Source organism: Nicotiana tabacum, chromosome 7 (genome assembly GCF_000715075.1).
Source record: "Nicotiana tabacum cultivar K326 chromosome 7, ASM71507v2, whole genome shotgun sequence".
In the NCBI taxonomy this organism is placed as follows: Eukaryota; Viridiplantae; Streptophyta; class Magnoliopsida; order Solanales; family Solanaceae; genus Nicotiana; species Nicotiana tabacum.
In genome coordinates, this window is record NC_134086.1 from 27,643,887 (window position 1) to 27,653,849 (window position 9,963).

Sequence of the window (9,963 nt, forward strand, 5' to 3'; positions counted from 1 at the left end):
CTTGACTGCAACTTTAATTATATTTACTGTTCAATTTTATTTTTAATTTTAATTTTTTCTTTTTGCATTTCTCTTTAGAATTTTTTCAACGTGAAAAAAAGAAAAGAAAAAAGGAAGCTGTGGCTAAGAAAACACCAACGTTACAAAAAAAAAAAAAAAATAAGGCTTCATTTTCAATAATATGACAAGAAAAGCTAAAATCCAAAAACCTTATCAGTTATATCCACCTCATGTATATTTCTCCTATCTCTTTGGATTTCATTTCCACACATCAGCACTCAAAACACACTGTAATAACCCCATACTTCTCTACACTTTCGTACAATCTCCGATCAAATCACCACCGTATTTCAACTAAGATTCCGGCAAAAACATGGCGGCCACAGCTGCCACAGCAGTAGCTTCTTCATTCTCCAGTACTCTTCATTCTATACGTTCTAAAACATGGCCTAATTATAACTCTGATCATCTCCTCAAAATTTCATCGACTAGAACACCGAATATTACGTTAGTATTTTCATCATCATGTGAAGTGACATCAGTTTTTAAGAAGTGGCGGGTGGTGCCGAGGTTGGCGGCTGCGGTGGCGCAAGAGGAGGCAGCGGCGGTGACGGTGGAGGAGGAAGAAGCCGAGGCGGTGGCGGTTGAAGAGGAAGTGGTGGAGGAAAAGGGAGGAGAGGGTTCTGAAGAGAGTAGTAGTGAAGGTGAAGGTGTAAATACTAAGCTTTATTTTGGGAATTTGCCGTATCTTTGTGATAGTGCACAACTTGCTGGAATTGTTCAAGATTATGCTACTCCTGAGCTTGTTGAGGTATGTACTTTACTAAAATTTGGAATAAAAGAAAAAAGCTTTTAGTTTTATAAGGTAACTGCTTGCTTTATAATCGTATATGAGATAATTCAACCCAATTTAAGAAAGGATCAAAATAAAGCTTTTATGTTTTCTTGTGCTTGGTTAAGAGATTAGTGGCTTAATCTATAAGATATGTTGGGTGTGAAGACAACGTCTTATATTGAAATTTAATAAGAAAAAGAAGATACAAATAATAAGGTGTAGAAATACTCTCATAGTGTGAGAGATTTTGAGGAAAAAATACTATATTACACCACGCCAAAACTATTTTTGGGTTGGCATGGCCAACATATAAACTATTGTATATAAGTCTTGGGAAAATGCAAGATCCCCCTTCCCCAGGAAAAAAGAAAGAAAAGAATTTGATTTTTCACTTGTCTAAGCGGGCTTTTAAGCAAGAAGTGATTCTCTGGGTGTTCTTCTCACTCTTTCTGAGCAGAGTGTCTATTGGAAACAACCTCTCTACCTTTACTAGGTATAGGTAAGGTCTGAATACACACTACCCTTCTCAAACCCCACTTGTAGGAATATACTGAGTTTGTTATTGTTGTGTTATTGTTATTTGTGATTCACTAGGCGATGTAGTCTTCTTTGTCATATCGAGTTAAGAGAGGGTGAGGCTTTTAGCAATCGGGAAAGAGTGATTTCAGCAGGCTCTCTTTACCTGGCCTTAATATGTTGGTTCATGTACTTTCACCTAGGTGACCTAACTATGTTGATCAGTGAGGATTCATATAATCGAACCTGTTTGGGAGTAAAAAAAAAAAACTTATTTGGGAGCGAGGCATATTGTTGTTTATATACTTTCATATTGGTCCTATCGAAAGAAAAATGTGTTACTCCTATTAATTTGATTCAAACTGAAGTTTTGAGCTCTGTTGTTCACTTTGCTCGGTTGCTTCTGATGCGACATGTAACAATTCAGAAAATGATACACCTTCACATGGAGATGATGTACATCAGGAATCTGAAGTGCTAAATTAGTTACCTATTTTTCACTCCATTGTTTATAGACAAAAATTATTTTCGTGCTAGCGACTTGCACAGATCAGGATTGAATTTTTGACATCTTATTGTGTTATAGTAACTTCATGAAGTAGATTAAGTGTTTGATCTACAAGCTAGGCTGCTGTATCCAATTTTTGAACCACATTCTATATCTTCTATGTCCAGGTTCTTTATGATAGGGAAACAGGTAAAAGCAGAGGATTTGCATTTGTGACGATGAGTTCTCTTGAAGATTGCAAAACAGTGATCGAAAATCTAGACGGAAGAGTAAGAAATTAATTCAATTTCCTTTCGCGAATGGCAAAATATTTCTGACATTGAGCTGATTCGAGGCTATAAAATTGAAGCAAGATTTACTGATTTCAGGAGTATGGTGGAAGAACCTTAAGGGTGAATTTCTCAGACAAGCCTAAACCAAAAGAACCACTTTACCCGGAAACAGAACACAAACTCTTTGTTGGTAATTTGGCCTGGTCAGTCACATCTGAAAGTTTGGCACAAGCATTTCAAGAATATGGAACTGTTGTCGGAGCTAGGGTACTATATGATGGTGAGACAGGGAGATCTCGTGGCTACGGTTTTATAAGCTATGAGAATAGAGAACAATTGGAGAATGCCCTTCAAAATCTTAATGGAGTGGTATGCATTTCTTGAACTTACTTTTTGAAGCATTTTCTTAGTTTAGATCACTTCTTGAGAAAGGTTTGGTACAATGGTGGGATATTCCATGAGATTATTTATCCCACCTTTTATATGGGATAATTTATCTTACTATTTTAAAGTAAAAGTTGTCGTGAGATTAGCTAATACCCCAAATCAAACATGGGATAAAGTTAATCCTAAATTCTTTCTCGGGATTATTATTCTTATTCCATATACCAAACGACCCCTAACCGTGTAAAGATTTTTTTACACTGCACTTGGTGAAATTAACATATTATAACAAGTTAGTTGTCGTTATTATTAGGTTACAAATTTATAGTTAATTTTATACATATTTTTTACATCATTAGTGCGTAAAATTTAAATGTCGGATTCCATCCCATAACTAGAAGAATATCGCTTCTGTGTCATGCGTTGTACTGCTTTTTCCAAAAGAAATTATTTATCTAAAAGCCTGTATGATTTTTTGCTTCCAAACATGGGTTGATCCTATATTTTAGCTATAAGTTCAATTGAACCCATAACTTTTATCTTAAACTTGGATTTTCAGTATAAAATTTACTAAAATTGGTTTAAAAATTGAGCTATAAGTCCATAATTCAAACAAGGTGATGGGTTCAATAGTTGAAACTAAAATTTTGAACCCATAGAATTAAAATCCTGAATCCGCCTCTACTTTTGTGTTTGTGCATTTCAGGAACTAGATGGAAGGGCAATGCGCATTAGCTTAGCGCAAGGGAAGAAACAATAGGATGGACAAGATTCTTGTATATTAGTTGTAAAAGTTGAAAATTTGCCATCAGTAGAAGAATAATGTTTTATTCATGGATTAAGATGGCTAAAGGCTTTAACTAGGACTAAGGGAGATGTACCATTTGAATTACATCTCCCATAGGTTGAGCTTTCTATCTTTGTTTCTTTACTGCCTTTCATAATATAAACCACTTTAAGCAATTGCAACAATGATGTGTTGGGAATAAACCCCGTAAAAATAGTATTCACGGTATTAGTGATAAACGCAGAACACTAAGTTATGGTTAAATCAGCAAGAATAGAAATGCAGCAATAATGACACCAAGATTTTACGTGGAAACCCTTCTGAATAAGGGAAAAAACCACGGCCAAGAAGAGCAACTGATATCACTATAGCGAGGAATTTTACACTGTGTAGTAACGAGTAAAAAATACTCCTAAGACCACTACACCCTCAAAAGAAATAAACACTCTTTTGTTTTTTTCCACCTCACTACAATATCTCTCACACTCTATTTTTCTTCACAAACTATTTTCTTATAGTTTATGGAATACCTTGCTCTCTCTTTTCTCTCTTTGTTAGTGTGTAGAAATGAGAGTTAAAGCTCTCCTTTTATAGCCAAAACCTCACTCTCTAAAGCCTACAATATTTGACAATTTACACACCCTTTTCACAATTTCAACAAGGTTGGCTACCAAACCAAACCAAGTCAATAAAATTGGCTACCAAATTATACAAATTCAACAAGGTTGGCTACCAAACCAAACCAAGTCAACAAAATTGGCTACCAACTCATTTCAATGAGATGGACACCATATCAATCTCCCCCTCCAGCCTCATTCATCAAGAGGAGGTAGCACTGTCTTCTAGTTTGAGTGCATGCCGATAAGTTCTTTGCATAGCTCGAACTTGTCTCTTGGTACCACCTTGGTCAACATATCTGCAGGATTTTCACTCGTGTGAATCTTTTTGACTTGAAGTGTTCGTTCTCCACTTGCCCACGAATCCAATGATATCTGACGTCAATGTGTTTTGTTCTCGCATGATACATGGAGTTTTTGCTCAGGTCTATTGCACTCTGACTGTCGCAATAGACAACATACTCCATCTGTCGCAATCCAAGTTCTTGAAGAAATCTCTTGAGCCATATCATCTCTTTGCCATCTTCAGTAACCGCAATATACTCCGTTTCAGTTGTAGATAGTGCGACACACTTCTTCAACTTCGACTGCCATGATATAGCTCCCCCTGAAAAAGTAAACAAATATTCAGTAGTGGATTTTCTGTTATCAAGGTCACCTGTCATATCAGAATCTGTATAGCCCTTCAAAATTGGATTTGATTCTCCAAAACATAAGCATTCACGTGAGCTTCCTCTTAGATACCCGAGTATCCACTTTACAGCTTCCCAATGCTCTTTTCCTGGATTTTCGAGAAATCTGCTAACAACACCGACTGCATGAGCAATATCTGGTCGAGTGCATACTATTGCATACATCAAACTTCCAACGGCAGAGGAATAAGGAATCTTGGCCATTCTCTCTTTTTCCTCCGTTGTTGTTGGACACATCTTCTTGCTCAACTTCAGATGACCAGGAAGAGGTGTGCGAACCAACTTAGCACTTTTCATGTTGAAGCGCTCCAGTACACGTTCTATGTACTTCTCCAGTGACAAGTAAAGCTTCCTTTCGTTTCTCGAACGAGTAATTCTCATGCCCAAAATATGCTTAGCATGACCCAAGTCTTTCATTGCAAAAGACTTATTCAACTGTTTCTTCAACTCGTCAATCTTAGAAGAATTCCTGCCCACAATCAACATATCATCCACATATAGCAAGAGGATGATAAAATCGTCATCAGAAAATCTTTGTACAAACACACAATGATCTGAAGAAGTCTTCTTGTAGCCTTGCTCCCCCATAACAGACTCAAACTTCTTGTACCACTGTCTTGGGAGCTTGCTTCAATCCATATAGACTCTTCTTAAGTTTGCATACAAGATTTTCTTTACCTTTTGCCTTGAAGCCTTCAGGTTGTTCCATATAAATCTCCTCTTCTAAGTCACCGTGAAGAAAAGCAGTCTTCACATCCATTTGCTCAATCTCCAAATCAAGACTAGCAGTCAAACCAAGAACTGTCCGAATGGAGGACATTTTCACGACAGGAGAAAATATTTCGTCAAAGTCAATACCTTTCCTTTGACCAAATCCCTTGACAACCAATCTAGCTTTGTATCTGGGCTTCAAACTATATTCTTCAGCTTTAACTTTGAATACCCACTTGTTCTTCAAAGCTCTCATGCCCTTAGGCAATTTCACCAACTCATAAGTATGGTTCTCATGCAGAGATTTCATCTCATCTTGCATGGCTTCAATCCATTGATCCTTGTGCTCATCTTCTATAGCCTCCGCATAACATTCTGGTTCTCCCCCATCAGTGAGTAATACATATTCATTGGGTGAATAACGGGAGGAAGGAGTACGAGGTCTAGAAGACCTCCTGAGTGGAATATCTAACTCGTCCACAGCTTCGTGAGTAGGAGCATCTACCTCATCAACATTAGCATTGTTATCCCCATCACCATCAATATGTTGATCTGGAATATGGTTCTGGGCATCACCATCATCATTGAGCCCACCAGTGTCATCCCCATTTGTATGAGGAACTTGATCAAGATTAACTAAACCTTCAGAACTTGAAGATTTTAACTTCTCCGCTTTGTTAATATCTTCAATGGTTTGATCCTCCACGAAGATAACATCACGGCTTCTCACAACCTTCTTCTCAATTGGATCATATATCTTGTAACCAAACTCATCAAGGCCATAACCAATGAAGATGCACTGCCTTGTCTTGGCAGTTAATTTTGACCTCTCATCTTTAGGCACATGTACAAAAGCTTTGCAACCAAACACTTTCAAGTGGTCATAGGAGACATCCTTGCCATACCAAACTTTGTTTGGAACATCACTTTGCAAAGCAACCGCAGGGGATAGATTAATAACATGTGCGGCGGTCAACAAAGCCTCACCCCAAAAGGAATTCGGCAACTTTGCTTCAGAAAGCAAACATCTGACTCTTTCCATCAATGTCCTGTTCATCCTTTCTGCTAAACCATTAAGCTGAGGAGTCTTTAAAGGAGTCTTCTGGTGTCTGATACCCTGTTGTTTGCAGTATTCGTCAAACGGTCCACAATATTCACCACCGTTATCAGTACGAATACACTTCAGCTTCTTTCCAGTTTCTCTTTCAACTGAAGCCTGAAACTTCTTAAAGACACCCAACACTTGGTATTTAGTCTTCAAGATGTAGACCCAAAGTTTCCTTGAACAATCATCAATAAAGGTAGCAAAATAAAGTGCACCACCCAAAGTTCTTGTCTTCATTGGACCACATAAATCTGAATGCACCAACTCAAGCAACTCTGTCTTTCTTGAAGGAGGATGAGACTGGAAAGAAACTCTTTTTTGTTTTCCAGCCAAGCAGTGCTCACATTTTTCTAATTTTGCACTTTCAAAATTTGACAACAATTTCTTCTTGGCCAAAACATTTAGTCATTTCTCGCTAATGTGGCTAAGCCTCTTATGCCATAACGTTGAAGAGTTATGGCTCTCAACGGCATTCACCATATCAACACAGGTAGAGGTCGTAGTCCAGTATAGACCACGACGCTTTTCCCCACGAGCCACAATCATGGAGCCCTTAGTGAGCTTCCACTTTCCAGCACCATTGGTACTGACATATCCCTCATCATCCAAAACACCAACAGAGATCAAGTGCAAACGAACATCAGGTGCATGCTTTACATTGTTTAAAACTAGTTTAGTTCCAATACTAGTTTCCAAACAAATCGTTCCAACACCAGCCACTCTAGATACAGTCTCATTACCCATACTCAGAGTTCCAAAGTCACCCTGAGTATATGATGAGAAAAATTCCTTCCTTGATGTCACATGAGATGCGGCACCACTGTCCACAACCCAGCTTGACTCATCACAAGCAATATTTATCAGATCTGCATCAAGGACTGTAACAAGATCTTCTGTAGTGACGGTGGCCACACGATTGCCATCTTCTTTCTGTTCTTCCTTGTCTCTATTCTCCTTTTTTAAAATCCGGCAGAACTTCTTTGTGTGCCCTTTCTTCCCGCAATGATAGCACTCAATATCTTTAAGTCTGCTTCTGGATTTGCTTCTATTATGTTCTCTATTTTGAGAACCCCGATTCTTGCTTCTCCCCCTAGAGTCAGTCACCAAGACATCTGATGAGGAGGAACCCTGAGATTTTCTTCTCATCTCTTCATTTAGAAGGCTGCTCTTGGCAAGATCCATAGAGATCACACCATCCGGAGCAGAATTTGATAATGAAGTTCTAAGAATTTCCCAAAAATCTGGTAGGGAACCAAGTAGAAACAAGCCTTGAATTTCTTCATCAAATTTAATGCCCATAGCAGATAACTGGTTCATGATCCCCTGAAAATTATTCAGATGATCTGTCATCGCGGAACCATCGTGGTATTTTAAACCCAACATCTGCTTTATCAGAAACATCTTGTTGTTTCCAGTTTTCCTAGCATACAAACTTTCAAGGTGCTCCCATAGGGTCCGAGCATGTGTCTCCCCAGAAATATGGTTCAAAACATTATCATCAACCCATTGTCTAATAAAGTCGCAAACCTGCTGTCACACCTCCTTTTTACCGCCCCCGCTAGGGTGCGAGGGAGTTTTCTCCAATTAAAGGACAGTCGAAACGGGATTTGTTTGTTTATTTCAGAGTCGCCACCTGGGAATTTTAAGGCGTCCCAAGTCACCGGTTTTAATCCCGAATCGAGGAGAACATGACTCTATTTGTTATTCTGCGAACCAGAAATCTGAGTAAGGAATTCTGTTAATCCGGGAGAAGGTGTTAGGCATTCCCGAATTCCGTGGTTCTAGCACGGTTGCTTAACCATTTTTATATTTGGCTTAATTATCTTGATTTGTTAAATACATTTTTTATTGCATGATTGTTGTTACCGCTTTAGATTGTTCATAATTATAGACCCTTAAACGAATCACGCGTACGTATATTCGTGTCGTATATTTTTTATAAACATGAAGAATCGTGTCACGCATACGTGTACATGATAAGATTGATAAAAAATAAAATAGACTTATGTTCGAAAATGTGCTTAAAATAAAATTAAGAATGTTAGTCGCTCTTGTATGATTAAATAGTGAACTGCACATCTCGGGTTATATGAAATTAATTTGATATTCTCCGAAGAACCCCTTTTTTTTTATTAAATGTTCGCTCGAAGTTGCACGAACGCATAATCCGAATTGCTTTCAGAAATATAATCAGGTCACGCGAACGTATCCCTAATCACACAAAACATTCTTGATGGTAGTATAAATTTTTCACAAATTGTTTATTACGTCCATGCATTTTTTATGTGAAAGTCATTAGAAATCCCTATTTGAGATGCCTCTAAATTCCTTGGAAAGAATTCACAATTTATTAAGTGTTGACCACAAATTATATTTTTTCGCGTGTGAATTATATTCTTCAAAAACCATTCGAATTTAAAGAGTAAAAAAAAATAAACAGTGTGGGCTTAGTACTACCATTTTTTATCGTGAATACAACATTTGTATACCCAAAAATCGAATCGCATATAAACTGGGAAAAGAACTAATTTGATAAACAAGTTAATAGTTTCCGAAGAATTTTCATTATTTATATTTAGTGCGAACTCTATTTCTACATATCCTTGACATAAAATGTTGCAATTCGTGCTTATAAATCCCATCTCATTCTCGTATACTTATTTTTAGTCCAAAGTTATAATTGTTTGGTTAATTTATTTACAATGATAAATAATCAAGTTGGTAAGAAAGAGAACTATTATACAAATTAACTTAATAAAATGGCATCACATGCAACGTAGTGGAACGTCCGAACCATTCATCATATTCCAAAATCATAAACGGGACGGATTATATCAATTCATATTTCTACCATGGCTATTCACATAACCGTTATTATGCCATATCTGAACGAAATACCATTAACATTATCTAGCCTTAAACAAAATCTGATATTTGACAAAATAGGCTAATAATATAGTTTTTGATATTTCTACACTATTCTTTACTTAGCTAATGACATCCCAAGATAAAATTAATGGCCAACTTTCTGCCATGTTCCCTATCTTGACAATTCGAACATAACTTATACTTAACGAAATTCTGAAATAGATAACATTATTACAACACTTATATGAATTTCAAAAGGGGGTAATTAACTAATAGTCATCATGTCAAGCATACTACTATATTAACCAACTGAAACAAAACTGCAATTTAAACTATTAGACTTAAACGAATAGAAGTCATAATATTAATTACAAACTTTATTCATTTTTGCAATGTTGAAACTTTCCACAGCACAAGTCTAAAGATATATACCTGGAAATGAGGGTAAAAGAGGCAAATTTCAGCAGTAGCAACAGCAACTAAATCAGCAGAATATACCAATGTTTCAACAGATTTCAACAACAAACAACAAGACCCATGAAGCCCAGACGCACAGTGGCAGGATTTTTAGGAAAAATTTCAGATTTAACCCAAGCAATATCAATAAACAGACCCTGACAGGTTCAAAGAAAACTATGTTTCTGATTCTCTTTCCTTCTTCTATATCT

General features: G+C 37.0%; 1 protein-coding gene across 1 annotated transcript; it reads left to right on the forward strand.

The window, feature by feature from the left end:
* The first annotated feature begins 219 nt into the window (after positions 1 to 219).
* LOC107832323 (28 kDa ribonucleoprotein, chloroplastic) lies at positions 220 to 3,530 on the forward strand. The gene is made up of 4 exons (XM_016660147.2): positions 220 to 811; positions 2,027 to 2,128; positions 2,228 to 2,500; positions 3,222 to 3,530. Exons 1-4 carry the CDS (start codon positions 374 to 376, stop codon positions 3,273 to 3,275), a joined length of 867 nt encoding a protein of 288 aa, XP_016515633.1. The 5' UTR covers positions 220 to 373; the 3' UTR covers positions 3,276 to 3,530.
* The last annotated feature ends 6,433 nt before the right edge of the window (positions 3,531 to 9,963 follow it).

Coding starts and splice junctions, on each gene's coding strand:
- LOC107832323 (XM_016660147.2), top strand. CDS start 374: ATGGCGGCCACAGCTGCCACAGCAGTAGCTTCTTCATTCTCCAGTACT. Junction 812..2,026: donor CTACTCCTGAGCTTGTTGAG/GTATGTACTTTA, acceptor TTCTATGTCCAG/GTTCTTTATGATAGGGAAAC. Junction 2,129..2,227: donor TCGAAAATCTAGACGGAAGA/GTAAGAAATTAA, acceptor TACTGATTTCAG/GAGTATGGTGGAAGAACCTT.